The sequence below is a fragment of the Penicillium daleae genome (assembly GCF_028827525.1).
Source record: "Penicillium daleae strain IBT 16125 chromosome Unknown utg000009l_segment0_segment0, whole genome shotgun sequence".
Classification (NCBI taxonomy): domain Eukaryota; kingdom Fungi; phylum Ascomycota; class Eurotiomycetes; order Eurotiales; family Aspergillaceae; genus Penicillium; species Penicillium daleae.
The window spans coordinates 627,132-648,601 of record NW_026623157.1 but is presented as its reverse complement, the minus strand read 5'-3'; the positions used below and the strand labels follow the sequence as shown (position 1 = coordinate 648,601).

General features: G+C 51.3%; 8 protein-coding genes across 8 annotated transcripts; 3 read left to right on the top strand and 5 right to left on the bottom strand.

Annotated features, from left to right (window-relative positions):
• Positions 1 to 1,253: 1,253 nt before the first annotated feature.
• Positions 1,254 to 1,859, bottom strand: N7458_011444 (DNL-type zinc finger protein; the record flags this gene model as incomplete). Its single annotated transcript, XM_056914826.1, has 1 exon — positions 1,254 to 1,859. The coding sequence occupies one exon, from the start codon at positions 1,857 to 1,859 to the stop codon at positions 1,254 to 1,256; it is 606 nt and encodes a 201-aa protein (XP_056759580.1).
• A 233-nt stretch (positions 1,860 to 2,092) lies between these two features.
• Positions 2,093 to 4,826, top strand: N7458_011443 (cullin family protein; the record flags this gene model as incomplete). Its single annotated transcript, XM_056914825.1, has 4 exons — positions 2,093 to 2,203; positions 2,264 to 2,659; positions 2,724 to 4,594; positions 4,655 to 4,826. The coding sequence occupies 4 exons, from the start codon at positions 2,093 to 2,095 to the stop codon at positions 4,824 to 4,826; spliced, it is 2,550 nt and encodes an 849-aa protein (XP_056759579.1).
• A 545-nt stretch (positions 4,827 to 5,371) lies between these two features.
• On the bottom strand, positions 5,372 to 6,314 carry sld5 (putative GINS DNA replication complex subunit Sld5; the record flags this gene model as incomplete). Its single annotated transcript, XM_056914824.1, has 2 exons — positions 5,372 to 6,010; positions 6,138 to 6,314. 2 exons carry the CDS (start codon positions 6,312 to 6,314, stop codon positions 5,372 to 5,374), a joined length of 816 nt encoding a protein of 271 aa, XP_056759578.1.
• A 1,067-nt stretch (positions 6,315 to 7,381) lies between these two features.
• N7458_011441 (resistance to Congo red protein) lies at positions 7,382 to 8,037 on the bottom strand (the record flags this gene model as incomplete). Its single annotated transcript, XM_056914823.1, has 3 exons — positions 7,382 to 7,697; positions 7,812 to 7,916; positions 8,012 to 8,037. The coding sequence occupies 3 exons, from the start codon at positions 8,035 to 8,037 to the stop codon at positions 7,382 to 7,384; spliced, it is 447 nt and encodes a 148-aa protein (XP_056759577.1).
• A 1,903-nt stretch (positions 8,038 to 9,940) lies between these two features.
• On the bottom strand, positions 9,941 to 10,913 carry N7458_011440 (ADP-ribosylation factor-like protein; the record flags this gene model as incomplete). The annotated part of the gene is made up of 6 exons (XM_056914822.1): positions 9,941 to 10,214; positions 10,278 to 10,349; positions 10,404 to 10,466; positions 10,526 to 10,545; positions 10,666 to 10,738; positions 10,864 to 10,913. The coding sequence occupies 6 exons, from the start codon at positions 10,911 to 10,913 to the stop codon at positions 9,941 to 9,943; spliced, it is 552 nt and encodes a 183-aa protein (XP_056759576.1).
• Positions 10,914 to 12,183: 1,270 nt separating this feature from the next.
• On the top strand, positions 12,184 to 15,997 carry N7458_011439 (DNA-directed RNA polymerase I core subunit RPA135; the record flags this gene model as incomplete). Its single annotated transcript, XM_056914821.1, has 2 exons — positions 12,184 to 15,124; positions 15,192 to 15,997. 2 exons carry the CDS (start codon positions 12,184 to 12,186, stop codon positions 15,995 to 15,997), a joined length of 3,747 nt encoding a protein of 1,248 aa, XP_056759575.1.
• Positions 15,998 to 16,829: 832 nt separating this feature from the next.
• N7458_011438 (uncharacterized protein) lies at positions 16,830 to 17,576 on the top strand (the record flags this gene model as incomplete). Its single annotated transcript, XM_056914820.1, has 1 exon — positions 16,830 to 17,576. One exon carries the CDS (start codon positions 16,830 to 16,832, stop codon positions 17,574 to 17,576), a length of 747 nt encoding a protein of 248 aa, XP_056759574.1.
• Positions 17,577 to 18,501: 925 nt separating this feature from the next.
• Positions 18,502 to 21,134, bottom strand: N7458_011437 (putative amino acid transporter; the record flags this gene model as incomplete). Its single annotated transcript, XM_056914819.1, has 14 exons — positions 18,502 to 18,515; positions 18,577 to 18,760; positions 18,818 to 19,031; positions 19,092 to 19,180; positions 19,235 to 19,736; positions 19,799 to 19,907; positions 19,965 to 20,006; positions 20,070 to 20,163; positions 20,215 to 20,401; positions 20,571 to 20,662; positions 20,730 to 20,760; positions 20,807 to 20,823; positions 20,896 to 20,923; positions 20,977 to 21,134. 14 exons carry the CDS (start codon positions 21,132 to 21,134, stop codon positions 18,502 to 18,504), a joined length of 1,761 nt encoding a protein of 586 aa, XP_056759573.1.
• Between the last annotated feature and the right edge of the window lie 336 nt (positions 21,135 to 21,470).

Genomic DNA, 21,470 nt, shown 5'->3' with positions numbered 1-21,470 from the left:
TCGGCCGAATCTAGCGTCCCGGACTATTTGGGATTTCAATGAAAAGAGCGACTAAGCCCGCCACAGACCGGATGTCGGGGGTGTCGGGTGTTGTTGTACAATACTGTGGTTGCTTCTCCAAGAGCATTCCTAGATTAACTGAGCGAGCACTGAATTTTCTTCAAAGCTTCTTCAAGTAGAGGCAGAGCGGGGTGGAGCACTAGAGAATGCCGTACTTACAGCGGGCACTCTGGGGTACGTCGTGCGTCATTGATCCCACGTCTCGTATCTATCACCGAGATACCCCGAACTCCATTGAATCGCGGGATTTTGCAAGGGTCAACCCGCATGAAGACTCGATCTAGAAACTAAATTAGATGCTCTTGTGATAGAGCTGAATTGGAATACGTTCACTACTACTAATACCGTCTTACTTACCATGCGATATCAAGTCCGTGTATTCCGCAGTGGAGTCCAGCTAAAAACTTCGATACCCATAGATGGGTATGGAGTGGGTCCACACACGGCATGCCGAGGCCATCAGACCAATTACAGCCTGTCATTTGTGTGCAGATTTTTTCCGACTTCAGGATGCACATTTTGGCCCAACTTTGCATCTACCGAGTCCGGCTTGGCCTATTGGTAATGGATTATGGACACGGCCGGCTGGCCCAATGGCAAGGCGCTTGACTACGAATCAAGAGATTGCAGGTTCGACCCCTGCGTCGGTCAATTTTTGGGTCCTGTGTCCTCAAAAGTTCTACTTTTGCATTGTAGAAGTGTGTGGATGACGATGTACTTCCATGTAGAGATTTTTGGAACAAGGGGGTGCCTTTGTTGGCATCATTTCGCTGAGATAGACCTACCGTTTCTAGCCTTTGTGGTTCAGGAACATGAAAATAAGAGAAGGTTGTTACAATAACCAGGATTTTTTTATTTTAACCCAAGTGGGATGGACTAAAGAAGTAGAGGCGCCTCACAGGACTTGTTCAAAGATGTGTGAATATGGTGAATTGCCATAAAGGCAGGTTCTATTGTACAATATGATCTATGTTACATGATTATGAAATAGCCGACAAATAAAATAATCACCCTCAATACGCCATGCAAATTAAGACCCTTTTTTCTTTCCTCATCGATGCCAGGAGCCCGCCATGCCAAGAGTGGGGAGTAGTGATACAGGACAATCGCCTCCAGGGCTCATACGAACCTCAGTCAATCGGGTCCATCCTGAGAACTAGACGCGATAAAATGGGTATCCTCCCAAGGGCCTTTCAATATGACTTTTCGTTGGAAGTATCCAACAGCTGCTTCCCATCCAGCCCAAAACTCTTGACAGTGCCGTCTTCCCAAAATTCCAAGTTGCCATCGGTGTGTCCATGAGTCAGGGCCTGGCCCTTCTCTTTCAACAAATCCTCAAGTGTAGTCCTCTTATCGAAGAAGATGCCCAAGTGATCACTCATAACATGGCGGTTGTTACATGAGGGACACTGGATAAGGACCGTGCCGCGGTGATAGCCTTGCTTCGACATGCGATGTGAGGAGCGCTCACCACAGGGCTTGCAGGTGAAAACTATTTGATAGGCCTCTTCATTTCTGCGGCGCTCTTCGTTTCTCTTTTGACGAACGGCATCCGACTCGGTCTTGTCGCTGGGCTGTTCGGTCAGAGGCCGCGAGGATGTGGAGTTTTGTCGGCGTGTGGTAGGGATGATGTATCGGGAGTGAGAGAGAATAGGAGATGATGTGATGCGATAAGGTTGAGCGATCTGAGACGAGAATAGGCGCAATGAGGATGTAGATGTGCGTATAGTGTTGAACGTAGTGGTCTGCGAAAGGAGGGAACGGAGTGGCCGGAGGGCCTGTGGCGTGAAAGGGCGCATCTTGAACTTATTTCCTGACACAGCAGCAACAGAGGTCAAACCCAGGCAAAGCTGCAGTGACACTGGTTTGGTGCGACGAAAAAAAACTGCTCTCTTTCTTTCGAGGGTCGACTTTGAAGGACGATTAAAGAGTTCATCGACGCCCGGCGCATCTTGAAAGGCGGAGTCGGCTCGGAACAACTATATTCCGGCGGCTCCTCCGCGGAGAGGAACACAGCTCACAATCACCAACCATGGCAATCCCACTGGATCCTCGATTTCGCGTTTCGAAGCCCGTCCATAACCCTCACACGGGCAATATGGCGGCTATGCGAGCTCGACACAAGATTCGTGCTCCTCGTCGGGTACGTCAGCTTGAGGTCTGGTGCATTCATGAAGCTCAGTACTGACAACGAGGACCACAGAGTGCCGCATCTGCGCCGACAGAGGATTTCGATACAATCTGGGGCGAGCTCTCGTCCTCCCTCACAGAAATCCACACGAAGAATGGCTCCTCTTTGTCGTTCGAAGAACTCTACCGAAATGCATACAGGATGGTGTTGATGATGCGGGGTGACGACCTGTACGAGCGGACCAAGTCGCTGGAAGAGAATTGGCTACGGAATCATGTTCAAAAGCAGGTCACAGACTCCATTCTGCCGATTCTTGTACGGGCACAGAATCCTACGAGCATGGCGGATGTTCAAGACCAGTCCAACGAGAGGCGCGCTGCGGGGGAACGCTTCTTGGCTGTTCTGAAAGATGCCTGGTCTGATCATCTGCTCTGCATGGGCATGATTACGGATGTCTTGATGTACATGGTGAGTAAACCGAGGCGAGGTGGGGGTTCTACTCGTCTTACGGCCGCTGAACTGACTCCTACAGGACCGCATCATCTCCGCAGACCGCACCAAGCCCTCCATCTTCGTCGCCTCCATGGCTCTCTTCCGCGATCACGTCCTCCGGGCCCCCGTTCGTCCCGGCTCCAATGTCACTGTCGCAGATGTTCTCGAGTCTACGGTGCTCTTCATGATTCAACTGGAACGCGCAGGCCATATCATCGAACGGCCATTGATCCGGCACTGCATTCAAATGCTGGAAGGCCTGTACGAGACTATCGCAGAGGAGGAAAGCACCAAGCTTTACCTCACTACATTTGAAATAGCTTTCCTGAACACCAGCCGAGACTTTTACAGGGAGGAGGGAATCCGGTTGTTGGAGGTTGGAGATGCTGCAACCTTCTGCCGCATTGCCTCGCAGCGCATTGCCGAGGAACAGGAGCGGTGTCGCTACACACTCGCCGCCATAACTGAGCCGAAGATTGCCGAAGTATTGAACCAAGAACTCATTCGCGAGAATATCGAGGAAGTGGTTCGCCTGGAAGGAACAGGAGTTCGGTACATGCTTGACCAGAAACAGCTTGATGGCCTGTGGAACGTTTACATCCTCAATGCTAGGGTGGACGAGAAAAAGCGCGCTCTCACTGGTGAGGTGAGTAAGCGCATCGTCGAGCTGGGCCTTGAAATCAACGCGTCGTCCCTTGCTCAGCCACAGGCTCCATCTGCCCCTGAAAAGGACGCTGGAGGCGAGAAGAAGGAAAAGGGCAAGGAGAAAGAGAAAGCTGTCAATCCACAGACTGCGTCAGCAATCAAGTGGGTCGACGATATCCTGGCTCTTAAGCGACAGTTTGACGATGTCTGGGAGAAATCTTTCATGTCCGACCAGAATCTCCACAAGTCCATCGAGGACAGCTTCAACGATTTCATCAACAAGAACAGCCGCAGCTCGGAATACCTCTCGCTGTTCTTCGACGAGAATCTCAAGAAGGGCATCAAAGGCAAGACGGAAAACGAGGTGGATGCCCTTCTGGACAATGGTATCACGCTTTTGCGATACATCAGGGATAAGGATCTCTTTGAGACCTACTACAAGAAGCACCTTGCCCGCCGACTCTTGATGAAACGATCAGCCAGCATGGACGCGGAGCGACAAATGATTTCCAAGATGAAGATGGAGGTCGGCAACCAGTTCACTCAGCGCATTGAGGCTATGTTCAAGGACATGGCAGTTTCGGAGGATCTGACGGCGAGCTACAAGGAGCATATTGCCCGCCATGGCGATCTCGATCAAAAGCGTATCGATCTGGACGTCCACATTCTCACCAGTACAATGTGGCCACTGGAAGCCATGCTCAAGGCCAGAAACGGCGAGATGCAGATGCGCTGTATCTTCCCGCGCGAGGTCGAGAGTATCAAGCAGAGCTTCGAAAAGTTCTACCTTGACAAGCACAGTGGCCGCAAGTTGTCTTGGCAGGCGCCCATGGGCTCCGTCGATCTCCGAGCCACATTCCAGCGAAGCAACGGAAAGACGAGCCGCTTCGAGCTCAACGTCTCTACATACATGATGGTCATCCTCCTTCTCTTCAACAACATTCCAGATGGCGAATCCCTGACCTTTGAGGAGATTCAAGAGCGTACTGGTATCCCCGAGTACGACCTTATTCGCAACCTCCAGTCGCTGGCGGTTGCTCCGAAGACGCGAGTCCTTAAGAAGGAACCTATGAGCAAGGATGTCAACCCTACGGACCGGTTCTTCTTCAATAATAACTTCCAGAGCCCGTTCGTTAAGGTCCGAATTGGCGTGGTTGCTGGCGGCGCGAATAAGGTTGAAAACCAGGATCAACGCAAGGAGACTGAGAAGAAGATGAGTGACGAGCGCGGTGGCAGTATCGAGGCTGCCATCGTCCGTATCATGAAGTAAGTCGACAAACCCGGTTTTACTATCAGCACGATTACATTAACTAACCTCCGACACAGACAACGGAAGAAGCTTGGTCACGTTGGCCTGATGAACGAGGTCCTCACCCAGCTATCGGCTCGCTTTGTTCCCGACGTGAACATGGTCAAGAAGCGCATCGAGAGCCTGATTGATCGCGAGTATCTGGAGCGTCTGGAAGACGAACCGGCCACTTACGGATACATCGCTTAAGACCTGATGATGATTCCCTCCCTTCCGACCTGCATTCCCCACTTGCTTGACGACGTTTATGCATATCTGATATCTCAGCATGGCTGGCTTGTTTGTGTTTTTTCTATCTTTCTTCTGGGTTTAGCGACCGGCGTATCACGGATGGGAGGGTGAATGAGTACATAAAAGATGGGGAAGCAGTCTGCAGGGTCACTTTTGTTTAGAGTACGGCACAATGCCAGGACTATTCTTACACCACACTTCTCCCGCGTAGTAGTACTCGACACGATGATTGATTGTGAACAAGGTATATCGTTTTTACGCGCCCTATTGCAAAATATGCATCTAGAGCCATGATCAAGGTATATAAGGGAGGTATGGGAAATGCAACACTAAACGCCAACGCCAGGAATGCCGCTACTCCAACCCCAACCCAGGTAATATCAACATCAACCAATAAACCCCCACCCTCGCCAGGAAGAAACCATCACATCACAGAAAACCAAGACCAAGAAACAAGGACAAACACCTCCCCGAAGAATCACCGCTCTAAACCCAAAATCAGATTACAGCAACTCCACCTCCCCCCTCTCCCAAGCCCTCCTAACCCCCTCCCACCTAACAACCCAAACATCTCCCATCCGCATCACAACACCAACATCCTGCTCTCCGTCCTCCCCATCCACAAAAACAGGAACCTCCGCCCCCAAACACCTCACAAAAACAACCTCCCTCGTCTCCGGCCCCTGCACCATACTCGTCCCACCAGCATTATCATCCAACCGCCTCAACTGCGGCGGGAACGCGCCCAAAAACGAGCCTCCATAGTGTCCGGCCAGTAACGTCTGGTGCGCGTGTACGAAGCTCGTCTCCGGCCCCGAGAGCGGCGCCGTATCGACTAGCGCCGAGATATCGGGGACTGAGTCTTCGGGCGTGGTGTTGGGGTTTGTAGACGATTGGGACTGGGATTGCGAGGCTGATGAGAGCGGGTTTTTGTTGCGGCTGGCTAGTTGGACGAGGTAGTGCATGCTGTGTTTTGTGAGTTTTGCGAGGCGCGCGCGTAGTAAGGAGCGGAGTATGTATTGGGTGCGGGCGAGGTCTGTTTGGAGGATTGAGAGGCGTAGGTTTAGGTTTGGGTTGTGGGATGTGTTGCTGTTGGATACTGTGTCTGCGGATGATGCGGCGAGGTCTTCGATTGTTTCGATCTGGATAACACCCAACCCACCGCAAACCGTTAGTGCTTGGCCCGATCGATGTCTCAATTGGAATCAGGGAATGAGGGAGTGTGTAGGGTGTATGTTCGGAGGCATTGGTCTTGTCATGTTACTGTACCTGGATGCGCACGCGGTCCATCATTCGCTCCATCAGTGGCGCCGGCCAGGGTAGGACCTCCGAGACGGCGCGTTCGGCGATCCAGAAGCGCGTTAATTGTTGGTGGTCGAGGGCGGCGGACTCCGGGCTGGCGCCGGGGCCGCGGTCGACGGAGGCGAGGATGTCGTCGATATCCATGGGCCCTGGCCTTGGTGTGAGGGTGATTGAGGTCGAGGTACAGGACTGGAAAAAAGTGTGGAGGGGGGGGAGGAGATCTGAGATCGTGGTGGAGCGGGCGGGTGTGCCTGGGGTACCTAAGGCTTACGTGACGACTGAGCAGGGACTAGAGATTGAATTGACTGAATATAGAGATAATTGATCAGATTTCTATTGTCTTTGGTAAATAGTCTTTCAATTAGTTAGTCAGAGCAGGAATATTGAACAACCCTGCTTGAATACTTGTCTACCGAAGTCAATAGCAAATTCCTACTCGAACTTTAACCGTCTCGGCTCGCCTGTAACAGACAGGCCTACTTATTCGCCTTTGGTCGTGTAATTCACACTATAAATAGGGTTAAGTTTACGCATAGGGCGGGTAAGATATTGATAGAAGGATTTGGATCAGTTGTGTATGTTAGTCCTGCCAATCGCCTACGCTTGACCAGTAAGGCAGCTCTACGAATCTCATGAACAGTCAATCAGAATAAACTTGTAAACCTTGGGTATGTCATTAGAAAAGAAGCTCAAAATTAATGGACCAGGGCATCCAAAACGGGGAGGGGACAACCCGGCCATCCTCGTCGACCATCAACAATCCCGAAATGCGTATCATATCCTCCACATATCAGGCAGACTCGCCGATAGTCTAACAATCAGACAGCCAGGAAGGAAATTAGAGACACGGGGGAGAAAAACATAGTCAATCCTCCCCATGCAAGGGTAGGTAGATAGGTAGGTGATCTTTGGCGTATCATGAAGACAAAGGGATAAAGAAACATGCAGAAAATATCAGAGCCCAAATCTCGCACCGACCCAGAAAATAAAAGCAAAAACGCCGGAGATCCGAGGCTTTCGTTGCATGATGATAAAGCAAAGGAAGACAAGACAGGACAGGAGACTGATCTGGCGAGCAGAGCCCAATGTCCCCATCTCACGACCTGATTTCGAGGCTAGTGACTCGGCGAGGAAGGAGGTGGAGACGAGATGCAGATAATAGGTCGCTCAGGTCGTCATCTGGTCTGTTCATTCCCCCAGTGGGATACTTTTCATGCCTTCGCGGGAGGAGGGCCGGGAGGGGGACTGTACTCGCGCGGGCCGGGGCCGTGAGCGTGAGCGGGTTGCTGGAGCTCGATACCGCTCTGCTGTTGACCGGGTGCTTGTTGGGCACCGAAGTAACCATAGTTCTGGGGGTTGGCTGAATATTGAGGTGGTGGTTGTTGCGAGTAGTATGGGTCATTCCCGCCGTATGGTTGTTGGTAGACGGGCTGGTTGGGAGGAGGATTTCCAGGGGGAGGAGCCATCCATGCTGTGCCGGCGTAGGGGCGGAGACCGTGGTTGCGACGGCGGCGGGCGTTGAAGCATCTGTGTGGGAGAGAGTGGATGTTAGTACAAGCTTGACCTTGACCGACCACAAGCTGAGGCTGAATCTTGAATCGAGGCGATCACAACGAGAAGAGATGGGGAGATGAGACTTACGCGAAAGCGAAGAAGACGAGGAAGGCAATGCCAACGATGACGCCGAAGGCTACCCAGCGACCCCAGCTATCCCAAGATGAGTTGCAGTTGTCATCGTAGATGCTACTGCAGCGGAGGTTAGTCCCCGATGGAAGGTTTTCAGGGAGGGAGAAGGCCTGGGGTTGAGTTGAGAGGTAGCTCGGGGACAGGTCTAAACTTACCAGTAGTATCGTGGAATGATCGCCATGGCCGGCTGTTGGAGGAGGTTGTGGGAGAAAGAGAGGAGCAGGGCAGGAGGGAAATAAGTGAGTTTCACGAGTGGCTGAGGGCCGTCAATCCTGGGGCTGGGCGGGTGGGTCTTGGCACTAGGCTGCAGGTTTGCGATGATTCATGAGCAACCCGATGGCCCCGTTTGCTAGTGGGACGGTCGAACTAGTCGTATCTAATTTGGATATTTCTGATTCTGGTTGTCAAGGCACACTCTGTAGATTTCAAATACCATAGTTCAGCCGCTTCTTTTCTAAGATCTCACGCAGAAAAGAACAGAATGGGTCGGCATACGTAGCCATCCTACGTGGACAGAGGCACTGCGGCGCAGTGTCGGGGTATACTCAGGCCAGAGCCAATCAGGATGATCATGCTCCAAGTGGAGGGGGGCGCAGGGCTGACGGGAAAATCGGAACGCATTTATGATTCCAGAATCTCGCCTCTGGGATTATTCAACGATACTGTTGATCGATATTATGGCATACAAGTTTTATGTCTTCTCTCGGCTAATTATAAATTTCGTGATTTGTCACATCCATATGCACTGAAAAGCCAAGCCATCATCCTGTAACGAACCTTAGTATGGACTTGAATATCTTACAATACTACCCCATCCGTGGACCAGACACCCATCCCCTAGACGCCCGGATAATCTGCGACGCAAGCGGCTTGGCTCAGGGTTCTAGCGAATTTCAAAACTTCCATAGCAGATTCTAATACGAAATACGCTGATACGCCCGACCAGCGGGGCGTATAACCGAATCCGAAGCCAGGCGCGCTGACAACCGCTTAACTAACGAACTAGTTATGAAGAACAAGACCCTATAGTCAGCATAGCACTAAGTAAGAACCCAAACTTTTGAGTACTACTATTCTCGGACGTATTGTACCTATCCTAGGTATCCTAGCGTGTCCACTGCGTGGTTCTTCCCCCGACGCAAGACCCACGGGGCTTCAGTGTCTTTATCGGCCGAGCATAACCGACTCCAAATTGCGCCGTGTGTGATCCTTTTCTGAAACGCTAACCTCGAGTCACATGTGAACGGCAAAGAAATCGGCCTTCGACAGTCGCAGTCGAGACGTTGTCCATTTTTGAGACTAGGTATACTGACTACCTAGTACATCGTTAATAGCGCTCTGGAGAAAAGAGAAATACACCTTGGTAGAAAGTAGACATATCTATGCTGAAGATAGTCCAGCTCCACATTTCACAGCTTGATCAGCTTCCATCTTCTTCTAGAGGGTCTTTTTGGTTGTGACCCTCCTCGGCGGGGGTGTTGGGCGACGTGCTGATTCGAGCTGCAATGCCAACGCATCACTTGGTCCGTGTGCGTTGCACTTATTTATGGTCCGGCTGCCAGCCATCGCCGCTGCGAATTTTTTTTGCTCCATGCACTTCTTTACACCGAGATGTGTGCTCTTCTCGACATGAAAAACAATTGTGACAGAGTCCAAATTGCGATTGAATTTCCGGAACATGGCTAAATGAAGAAAGAGACACGCTGATATCCTGGCTAATGAAGCACAACCCAACGAAACCAGTTCACTTACACACGAGATGCTCCTCATAAACATAGGCCGTTAGATCATTTTGATCGAGCAACTGGCTAGCTTGCGATCCCAAATTGCATGCTCCCAGAATGAGAAAAAAAAAGGAGTGAACAACATCGAAATAAGAGCATAAAAGCAGGAGAAAAACCATGAATCATGGACATCGTCACATCCGAGGCTGCGAGCCAACACGCTAGAGTCTACCAGATATAAACAGGAAACCCCGCAATGCGAGGACCAACAAGAAAAGAAGATCGCGCTCAGAAGCCAAGAAATGGAAAACATAGAGGATAAAGGCAAGTCAAGGTCATCGATCGCCACGGCCAATCCTGTTACCGGCTGGCGCGTGCGATTAACCAGTGCAACACGGCGTCGAGGTTGGTCTCTTCTTTGGCACTGATGCCATAGCAACTGACCTCCCGGTGAGTGATGGACTTGAGATCCATGGCGTCGATCAGCTCGTCGACTGAGAGTTTGACTGGGAGGTCGGATTTATTGCCGAGCACTAACAGCGGGATCCCATCCAAGGTAGGCTTGTCCATTAGCTCGTGCAGCTCTTCTGTGGCGACGGGCAGCGCCGCCTTATCCGCTGCGTCTACGATATATCTGATCACAGCTGTTAGCATCATTGCCGGAAAGTTCCGCAGAATTCATGGACGAGTGTCTTACACGATCGCATTCACGCCCCGGCAATACCGTTCCCACATCGGGCGAAATCGAGGCTGTCCGCCCAAATCCCAACTACGACTGTTAGCCATACTGTCCAGACCAGACTCGGAGGTTGACTCGTCATACCATTTCAAGGTTACATGGCCTTTTTGTACACGCTTGGTGTTGAATCCGATGGTCGGAATGGAACTATTTGGCCTATGAGTGGCCGGTCCTTGTTGTCCAGTGCTCGGACGGGAACGACTTACTCAACCGTGAATTCCCCACCCTACGTAACGCGATCAGCAGACCGTATCGAAGCGAAGCACAGTCACAAAAGAAGAGGGGTAGGAAGGGAGTCAGGAACCATGCGAAAGCTTGGGGAACTGGGAAAAGTTTGGGAACATACCGCTAGCACCCGCAGCAAGGAGGATTTGCCGGCATTCTGCAGGCCGATCATTGTGACATCCATCTCCGTCGCCCTGCAGGGAAAGAAATCCGGTATTAGCAGCGCAACTCGTCAGCGGGGACGGGCCGGGGAGGAGGCGTGTTGGATCTCCCGAGAGCCAAATATGAAACTCCGGCACTGAACAGGGCCCACACTTACCAGAACATCCTTAGGAGCCAGTCATAGATGGAACGAAAGATGCCAGCCATGGCGGAGGCGGGCGGTTGCTGGGTTTTGGATTTTTGTTTTGGGAGGAAGAAGAGGAGGAGGAGGAGGCTGAAGAACAAGAAGCAAGAAACGGGAGAAGGGCAACTGGGAGGGGGGGTTGGGGGATAGTTGCACGCGGACACTCGACTGTATAATGCTTTGTAGATGAGACGTCCCAAAATAAGGAGAAAGTAACAAGGAGAAAACGAAAAACACCAAAACAATGAGGAACAGAAGAGTGGCTGCTGGACTGAGTTGAGATCCAAAGCCACCCGAAGTGGGCAAAAAGGACCAGGAGAGTCGAGTGGGGTCGACGAGCGGCGCGCGTTAAGTCCAGAAACTGGGCGGGCGGTTCTGGTCTTTGCTACTGAGGCGGCTCCAAAACGGGGGGTCCAGGTGTCGTTGGCTGCAGTTATAGAACGGTGGGAAGGGTTGATGATGAAGGAGAAGAGAATCAAAGATCAAAGGAAAAGAAAAGAAAACAGGAACCGGAACCAGGCAATGACCGTGGACCTGAGCGTTTGAATCTGTTCTGAACCCGGGGGATTTTCCTTCTTGAATATTCGTAGCGCCGAGGGTCAAGGGAGCCTTGGACTTGTTCTTATCCAGAATACTACAATACTACTCCTTCTTTGCGAGACCATGAACTAAAGTGACTAGCGCGAGGGAGTCCTTGAGGATCTACGGGCACACATGACCGCCGGTCAGAGGGGCGCTTAGGCTCCATTCGCTCCATTCGCAGCCTGACGTATTGCAATCAACTGGCGCAGCAGGAGGCCCCGGCGTAGTGTCGGGGCTATATGCGCCCGGGGTTGAGGCAGCAACTAGTAGAGAGAGTGGCAGAGAGACGTAGATACTGAGAGAAAGGAAATGACCGCTCGATAGTGAAATTAATATATGGAACCAATTAATTAAATCCATCCTCTCGATTGAACGTGATTTGTATACTTCGTTCCCCGCCGCATCATGCAGATTATGTAATGTTGAAGCCTCAGGCATAATATTCTCTCTATCACCACGTGAGGATAGCCCGGCTCCACCTCGAAAAATTTCCCCAAGCAGCGTCCATTCTCGCTCTCATCCAAGCTGCCATTGCTGGCTCAATTCCCTCGCTTCGTTGGATATTCTTCCTAGGAGGCTGAGGTAGAACCAAGGGGCTATCACTTCTGTCGCCCCAAGTGTTTCCCAGTCCACTTTTGGGAACCCTCCCCTAATTCTACCGCTAGAATCTTTTCTTCTTCCCTGCTGGGCCAGTTCCGCAAGCTCCCAGCCATGGCTCCCGTGCCTACCGACACCGAGTGGTCGGTCGCATACGACACCTTGCGGCGTGAGAATCTTTTCAAGAACCCGCCCAAGGACCACACGGCCTACCCGACCCTGGCGGAGTCGATCAAGCCGCATATCGACTCCTTCAACCAACTTTTCGGAGGCAGCAAGATCTTGGAGGAAGGTCTCAAGGATATCGGTATCAAGTCTTTCCTTGATGGAGAACCCGAGTCCCCTGAGCAGAAGAAGGCTCGCGTCGCCGAAGGCCGTCGGGCGCCCAAGCGCAACCGTCTGAACGTGCGCGTGAAGGAGATTTTCCTCGACAAGCCCACCCTCCCACCGACCAACAAGTTCAGCCACAAGAACCGAAACATCTACCCCTCCGAGTGCCGTGAGCGACACTCGACCTACCGTGGAAAGCTCCGTGCTCGTTTGGAGTACCAGATCAACAATGGAGACTGGATGGAGTCTGTGCGCGAGCTGGGTCAGGTCCCTATCATGATGCGCACTAATCGCTGCCACCTCGAGAAGGCAACCCCGGAGGATCTCGTCACGCACAAGGAGGAGTCGGAGGAATTGGGTGGCTATTTCATCGTCAATGGTAACGAGAAGCTGGTCCGTATGTTGATCGTCGGCAAGCGCAACTACCCCATGTCCATCATTCGTGGTTCGTTCGTCAAGCGTGGTCACACTTACACCAAGTTTGGTGTCCAAATACGATCCGTTCGGCCCGACCAGACGTCGCAGACAAACGTCTTGCACTATCTGTCCGATGGAAACGTCACTTTCCGGTTCTCCTGGCGCAAGAACGAGTTCCTCGTTCCCGTCATGATGATCCTCAAGGCTCTCGTGGAGACCAATGACCGCGAGATCTTCGAGACCCTCGTTGGCAGCGCCACCTCCAAGGGCATGAAGAACACATTCGTGACGGACCGTGTCGAACTTCTCCTCAGAACTTACCAGGCTTACAACAAGCACAGCCGCTACGACTGCCGCGCTCACCTGGGCAGATGCTTCCGCCCTGTCCTCGGAGTGCCTGCCGATATGTCCGACGAGGACGTCGGTACTGAGTTCCTGCGCAAGGTCGTTCTGCCTCACTTGGGTAACCAGAATGTCACCGAGACTCAGGATTACGACAAGTTCAAGATGATCATCTTCATGATCCGGAAACTGTACGCTCTGGTTGCTGGCGACTGCGCTCCCGACAACCCTGACGCTGTCTCCAACCAGGAGATTCTGCTGGGTGGTTTCTTGTACGGTATGATTCTGAAGGAGCGTATCGAGGAATGGCTGCGGTCTTTCGGTCCCATTGCTCGCGATTGGTCCATGCGGAATGGCGGTGCCAAGTTCACGGATCCCGCTTTTGAGCGAGAATTCTTGGCCAAGATCGTCAAGCGTTCTAACGAGAACATTGGTAACGCGCTCGAGTACTTCCTTTCTACCGGTAACCTGGTCAGTCCCACTGGTCTCGATCTGCAACAAACTTCCGGTTACACCGTCATTGCAGAGAAGATCAACTTCTACCGTTTCATCAGTCACTTCCGCATGATTCACCGTGGTAGTTTCTTCGCTCAATTGAAGACCACCACCGTGCGTAAGCTGCTGCCTGAGAGTTGGGGTTTCCTGTGTCCAGTCCACACGCCTGATGGTTCTCCCTGTGGTCTGCTCAATCATTTGGCCCACAAGTGTCTGATTGCCACGGACAACCTCGAGGTTTCCCACCTGCCCAAGATCCTCGTTCAGCTTGGTGTCCAGGCCGAGTCCTCCGTTGCCATCGATGACAGCATCGTCGTTCAGTTGGACGGTCGTATCATTGGTTTCTGCTCGCCGAAGCAGGCCAAGCAGATTCACGACACACTCCGTTACTGGAAGGTCTCTGGAACCAACAACATCCCCCGCGGTCTGGAGATTGGCTATGTCCCTAACTCCAACGGTGGTCAGTATCCTGGTATCTACATGTTCTCGCAGTCTGCACGCATGTACCGTCCAGTCAAATACCTGGCCAATGAGGGGCTGGACTTCGTGGGTCCCTTTGAGCAGCCTTTCATGGAGATTGCCTGTCTGGAATCCGACTTGATCGCCGGCCTGTCAACTCACATTGAGTACACCCCGACCAACATTCTCTCGATCGTCGCAAACATGACTCCCTTCTCCGACTATAACCAGTCGCCGCGTAACATGTACCAGTGTCAGATGAGCAAGCAGACCATGGGTACCCCCGGCACATCCATCAACTACCGTACTGACAACAAGCTGTACCGCCTTCAAACCGGTCAGACTCCAGTCGTCCGGACACCTCTATACAACGCCTACGGTCTGGACAACTTCCCCAACGGCACGAACGCCATTGTGGCCATTATCTCCTATACCGGTTACGACATGGACGACGCTATGATTATCAACAAGTCCGCTCACGAGCGTGGCTTCGGTCATGGAACGATTTACAAGACCAAGATTCACAGCCTAGCTGAGCGCGACTCGCGCCGCAGCAAGTCCAGGCGTGAAGTCACCAAGCTCTTCGGTTTCGCACCCGGCGATGAGATCCGTGCCGAGGCCAAGGCCTTGATTGACTCTGACGGTCTGCCGCACATTGGCGTGCGGGTGAAGGAGGGCGATAAGATCGCTGCCTACCACAACGTCCGCTACGACGCTGCTACCGACTCCTTTGTCAATGTCGATGGTATCACGCATTACATCAAGTACAAGGATGCCGAGGCTGGTTACATTGAGAGCATTCGCATCATGGGTTCTGAGAACGGCAATGAACCCGCCCAGTCGCTCAGTGTGAAGTACCGTATCCCGCGTAAGCCGATTATCGGTGACAAGTTCTCGTCTCGTCACGGTCAAAAAGGTGTTTGCTCCCAACTCTGGCCTGCCGTCGACATGCCCTTCTCCGAGAGCGGCATGCAGCCTGATCTCATTATCAACCCTCACGCTTTCCCATCCCGTAAGTACAACGACCTTTCCTTATTCGTCGCATCTCCACCATGAACATTACCTAACTATCGCCCCAGGTATGACAATCGCCCAAATGATCGAGTCCATGGCTGGCAAAGCCGGTGCCCTCCACGGCCACCCACAGGACTGCACGCCATTCCAGTTCTCCGAAGAGAACACCGCCACCGACTACTTCGGCCACCAGCTGCTCAAGGCCGGGTACAACTACTACGGCAACGAGCCCCTGTACAGCGGTATCACGGGCCGCGAGTTCGCAGCCGACATCTATATGGGCGTCGTCTACTACCAGCGTCTGCGTCACATGGTCAACGACAAGTTCCAGGTTCGCACGACAGGTCCCGTCAACGCCCTGACCGGCCAGCCCGTCAAGGGTCGTGCCAAGGGTGGTGGTATCCGTGTTGGAGAGATGGAGCGCGATTCCCTGATTGCCCACGGAGCCGCCTTCCTCCTGCAAGACCGTCTAATGAACTGCTCCGACGCCCAACACGCCTGGATCTGCCGTGACTGCGGCTCCTTCTTGTCCACCCAAGTCGCCGTCTCGGGCTCCGGTGCGTCCCGCCGTGCGGCCGTTAACCCCGGTGCTGCCGCTGCCGCGGCCAAGGCCGCGCCTAACCAGAAGCTTGGTGCGGCGGCGACAACAGTCGGCGCGCTGGGTGGTACGAATGGTATCGTGCGCTGCCGTCGTTGTGCCCGGTCCGCGACCTTTGAGGACTCCCGTGCTGAGGCGTGGGAGGATGGTGATGGCCTGCGGTATGTCGGTGGTGATAATGTTACTGTCGTTGCTGTGCCGGGTGTCCTGCGGTTCCTGGATGTCGAGTTGGCAGCTATGGGTATCCGTATGAAGTTCAAGATCGATAACTAAGTCGGGGGTTGAGTATATACCTCGTTTCGTGATGCCTGGGTGGAGTCTAAAAATATTTTTGGATCTTGTTTTCTTTTCTTCTCTCATGTCATAGATGGAGCGTCTGTCTGGTTTGTTTATTATTTCTTGATTCTACTTTTCTTGTCTGTTTATATATGTGTTCAATGATATGAATTGATTTTGGAAGAGATTAGGTACTGACCTTCTTTTGATTTTGATTACTTGTTTTATTGTTCGGGAGTCCATAACCGCTATGTAAGGGTCTGCCATCCAAACAGGGACCTCGGGAGGGCCGTGGAATATATGCAGAAGTACTCCCCGAATAATCAATGTCAAAGACAGGTACTCTTGCGAGGAATTATATATCAGCACAAGTGGACATTGAATCGCAAGTGCATACATTGTGCTCACGTGACGAGCATCTAAACAGTGGAATTATACGTTTATAATAGATTAGTTGATAACAAAAGCAGGAGGCCACTTGATCTAAATATTTACATAAGAGAGGAATTCTGTTGTCCACGACAAATTCTTAGGCATCAAATGACCATTGATATTGGCGGTGGTGGGATCCACAAGGACATGTTCTGGGCAGTTAAAAAAACAGACGCCCTTGTATACGACTGAGAAACGGGACTTGGGTACTTGCGGCTATGCTAAGAATGTACAGAGGTACTTCTCACAGTATCTATTATCGTCCAGTACTTCTGTGTACTTGTGTCAAGAGTTGATCACCTCAGCCCCACTGCAAAAAAGGACACTAACAAAATAACCTCCACTCTGCATCTCCAACGTACCCCGCTTCATCCAGCGTGCAAGACTCGGGTTCACCATGGCTTCGTCAAATACAAGAAGCAGTCCAGCCATGTCGCATTCAAGCACTGGGACAAAGTCCCCGGCCGCACAAAATTCCACTCTGCCCCTGGACTCATCGCGCTACGCCTCGGCCATAAACGACCCGGACCAACCCATCGAGCTCTCCGGCCCCGATCACAAGCCCGCTTTCCCTCCGAAATACACAAAACGTCCACCTTCCTATCCAAGTTCGAGTGTGCAACCGCCATCGACCGAGACTTATCAAAGTCGGGATCTCGGGACGGGCCGCTTGTACTATCACAACCAAGGTCCCGATGAACATCGCCCGCCGGTGCACCAGCAAATGTCCTACACTCAACCCCAACAAGACTATTACCGCCCACAGCCACCCCAACAGCCTGTGCAACCTATTCAGCATCAGGCAGGGCACTATGCAATGCAAGACCAGTTTTACCACGGAGGACAGAGGCCCCAGGTCGCCGCGCAGAGACCAGATGATTACTATCACGCCCAGTCTCAGGCCCACGCCCCGCCGCAGCAAATCTATGCCCCCAAGCAAGAGCAATATTACCAGGAACGGGGGCAGGGCGAGTACTACCAGCCGCGGCAGCCCCTTGATCAGCAGCAGCACTACGGGGCGCAGGCAAGACAGGCGCCGCAAGGAGGCGCGCAGATCAAGATCGAGCCTGATGTTATCGATCAGCTGATATCGAGGGCGACGCCGGAGAAACAGAATGTTGGAGGGAGGAGCAGTCGGAATTGATGAGAAATGGCAATGATATACTGTGTATACTCTGGGGGTGGCACTTGTGAATTATTTCGCACGGAGAAATGTGTTATGTGGGTTGACTGAGACTAGTGCCTATGAAAGCAATACTGTGTACTTTTTGAGTTCCCCTTAAGACCATTCCTCAGAATCAGAACTGTCGATATTTTCAAATTTTCCAGTTGAGGTGATATGCGAGATATGGAGGGCTAGAATCGTCAGAATGACAATGCACTGCCGCTGACGGCCCACTGGTTGATTTCCTGGCATTAAGTATGCCTATGAGGCGATGGCTATCTCATAGCATCACCAGCAAGGTAACTTCAGATGAGCTAAAGTACTGTCCACTGCGGAGTGTGCAATTAGTACAATTACTCCACTATGCCCGTGTCCGTCTTGCCTCGTCTTCATCTTCTACTATCGTGCCAGCGTCTGCGGAGCGAAAGTTCGGAGTGATCAGAGTAACATTCTCTCTCTCCTCATGTCAACTAGAACATCAGCTATCGCCTTCTTTGGCATTTAGTGAACCAAATCCGGGTCTTGGTGATTAGATAGAAATGGGGGACTAAGTATGATAAATTACGGTGGCATTTTAGGGATGTCAACCTTGTGGAAACAGGCGCAGTTGATGGCACTGGAAAGGAGGACCCCTTGCCCATTGCTTGACATTAAAAGCCTGCACCAACGCTTTGTTATCGTACACGCCGTTTTAAAGTATACATATTTCTACTTGTCGACGGTGGACAGGTGCCTTATTTTGCGTCTTATATCGATCAAAAGCAAGTAAGTTGTTATCGAATTCGTAGAAGAGGTATTTTACGAGAGGTAAATAAAATAGTTCCAAATCCCAGCGCATCAAGGGTAGTTGCTAGACTCATCATACTCGTTTCATCAGAAGGCATATGGCTGCGCACTCCCAAGGTCACCCATGACCGACTAAAAACTTAAGACCAAAACACTTTCCGACCTTACTTTGTCCAAACCCATAACCACATACCGAATCTCTTCACGTTCTCGAAGGAGAAGACGGGATCAGCTAATTCAAGCCTACCCTTTCTCTTGTCACTTGATACTTGGACACAGTTTCGAAGATCCTTGGATCTCTCTGGGCCCCATTGGGAGAATCTGAACCCGTGTCTGCGGATCTTGTAGCTGATGATAAGCAAGAGGAAGACGGGGATCTAGAGGAATTAGCAATTATCCAAATATCCATACAGCTGGTGCGAGAAATGGCATACACTGATATATGAGGCAATGAATGTCCGAGAGTCAAACGGAGTGGTTAAGAACGAGTCGACACCGTTGAATATGAGCATGATGATGCAGGCGACCATGCCATATCCTGCCTTAAGCCACTGTGCGTGGGACTTGTAAGGGTAACGAATATGATTCCGATCATAGGTTGCAGCTTGCGTCTGACTGGTGTTGCCATATTGCTTCGCTTCGTCCAGTCTATGATGAATCAGTACTCTGTTCTGAGTTTGAGATGGCCAGTGGGCTATAGATTCTTACGCTCGGTAGAAGCATAGGTAAGTTGCACAGATCGTGGCATAGACTATCAAAAAAGACACCGTACAGTTGGACGACAGTTCGTTAAGTCGCTGTTCATGGTGTCAGTTATGGAGTCATCTTCCTTACAATCGAGATTCACTTACTGCACCAGTCGCACCAGTAGGTCCCAGATATGCAACAAGCATCACGGCCGCGGATAGAAGCACAGCTCTCATTGGCACACCGGCGCGACATTGCCTCAGCCTCCTTGTGATGAATTCGGGCCCAGTCTGATCTCGCAGTGCAAGAGTATGCAAGACTCGTGATGCCACGTATAGGTTGTCAGCGGCGCATGTGGCCGCTGAGAACAGAAACATTGCATTGAAAAATTCACCAAGCGCAGGCAACCCAGCTTCAACAACAGCAATAATAAAGATCGAGCGGGATCCAGTAGATTGTCCCTCTCCGTTGATGAAAGGGTGATCTGTTGGCACCAGGAATGATGCCGTCAGCACACATAGAATGTACAAGGTGATAATACGGAGAGAAATCTTTCGTGAAGCCATTTTCATGGCCTCTGAGTCTGCGAGTGCCTTGCTCTCCGCTGCCGTGATGGTGACCATGTCCATGCCCGTGTAAGCAAAGATTGCTCGAGTACAAGCAGTCCTACGTAGGGGACAGATCAGTTGACATTGTTCGATGTCTCCTAGAAGGTTAGGCATACGCACCAGACGCCTAAAAATCGCCCAACAGATCCTGTGATTGTTTGGTCGAGATTCCCATATTCATCCTTGACCTCGTGGGCCGAATTGAAAAAGCCGTATGGAGAGTTCCAATCTAGGCGAAGGTTCAGTTCAGATTTCTGGGACTTTTCGAAGAGAAGTGTGCACGTACATTTTGTCCCCACTGAAGTACTGTAATATGCATTGGACCGCGCTATGTTATTTGTTTCAGTTAGTTCGGCGGCGCAGGTACAGCCGGTGTTTATATAATACTCACGCTTCATGACGTTGAGAATGAACATTGTTAGAATCAACATTGTGATAAACACAATTTTGATGCATCCGACGAGGTATTCAAATTCTCCAAAGTACTAGAGAGACCTTGTTAGATCATGGGAAAAGCGACTGTTTCTCTCAAGAACACGACTCGCCTTCACTGGGATCATGTTCAAAACGACAACCGCAACCAGAAACACCGAAATCCATATGGCGGGATTCGTATTCATGCCTGTATCCCAGCTGATGAACGTGTGATCATCACCGTATTGGAATCGTATGGCAGATGCGACAGTGACTATTTGATCGGCACCCATAACTACGTAAGAGAACCTTCACAACGTTAGAATGTGGCCAAAATGATAGCGGCGATACAAGGGTATTACCAGTAAACCCATCCGACAGCGAAGCCAACGCCTCGATCCAAGAATCTACGGGGAAATTCCATCATTGGAGAATTGACTGGCATTAAGGCAGTCATTTCACCCACAGAGGAAATCACCGCTGAGATGACGGTACCCATGATAGCGTAGGCGAGAACTGCACCTCCAGGTCCGGCTGTTGCAAGTACTTTCCCACTGCCAAGGAAGAGTCCTATTTCAAATTGGTTAGTTATGGTGCTTCAATAGGGAGACAGGGAGACAAAAAAGAAATTCCGTACCATTTCCGATTGTTCTATGTTGAGAAAGACACTATCAACGTCAAGTTCCTTAAAAGGAAGTAATCGAAGCGACATACCCAGTAAATGCGATCATCTGCCCTCGTCATAAGTAAAATAAGTATGTATGGTTAATTCAGTGCTCACTCTACAATGGTAATTGACTTACGTTAATTTGCCTCTCGTTCAAGACTCTCCTGGAAGATACAGTTAGAACTACTCTATTCCTGGGATGCAAGGAGATGCCCACCATAGGCTGTCACTTTTGCGGTCACGGATGCCATCATCCTGTGACCCATCGTCAACACCATCGTCAACAGATGGATAATCAGGATTAATGTCGGGGCTGTGGAGGGCTGAGCTTTCATCCTTAACATCATGTTCTGGTGACTGCCATGCCGCCGTCATCTTTGCGAAGGGGCTTTCCAAACACTCAACAAAGATGGTGTTCTTCTCAATGGGTCTCGAAGACAATGGACAGGATATAGCCCTCCAGAGAAAAAGAAGGGAGTCAATGGGGCGGGACAGAAAGCCAACATTGCAGAAGCGATGCATTTATCACATGGACCCCAGTCCCCTCAGCCCTTGAAGCAATACGAGGTAGTAATTCCGCCTACCAATGATATCCGGCGCTAAAAAGTTAAAAGTAACTGTCAATAGCAAACGCGGGATATTTTACGAGTCGATCGACCCTCGTCCAGTCCTGCACTAGTCCTCATCTGCATTGCTCCGGTCCTTCAATGC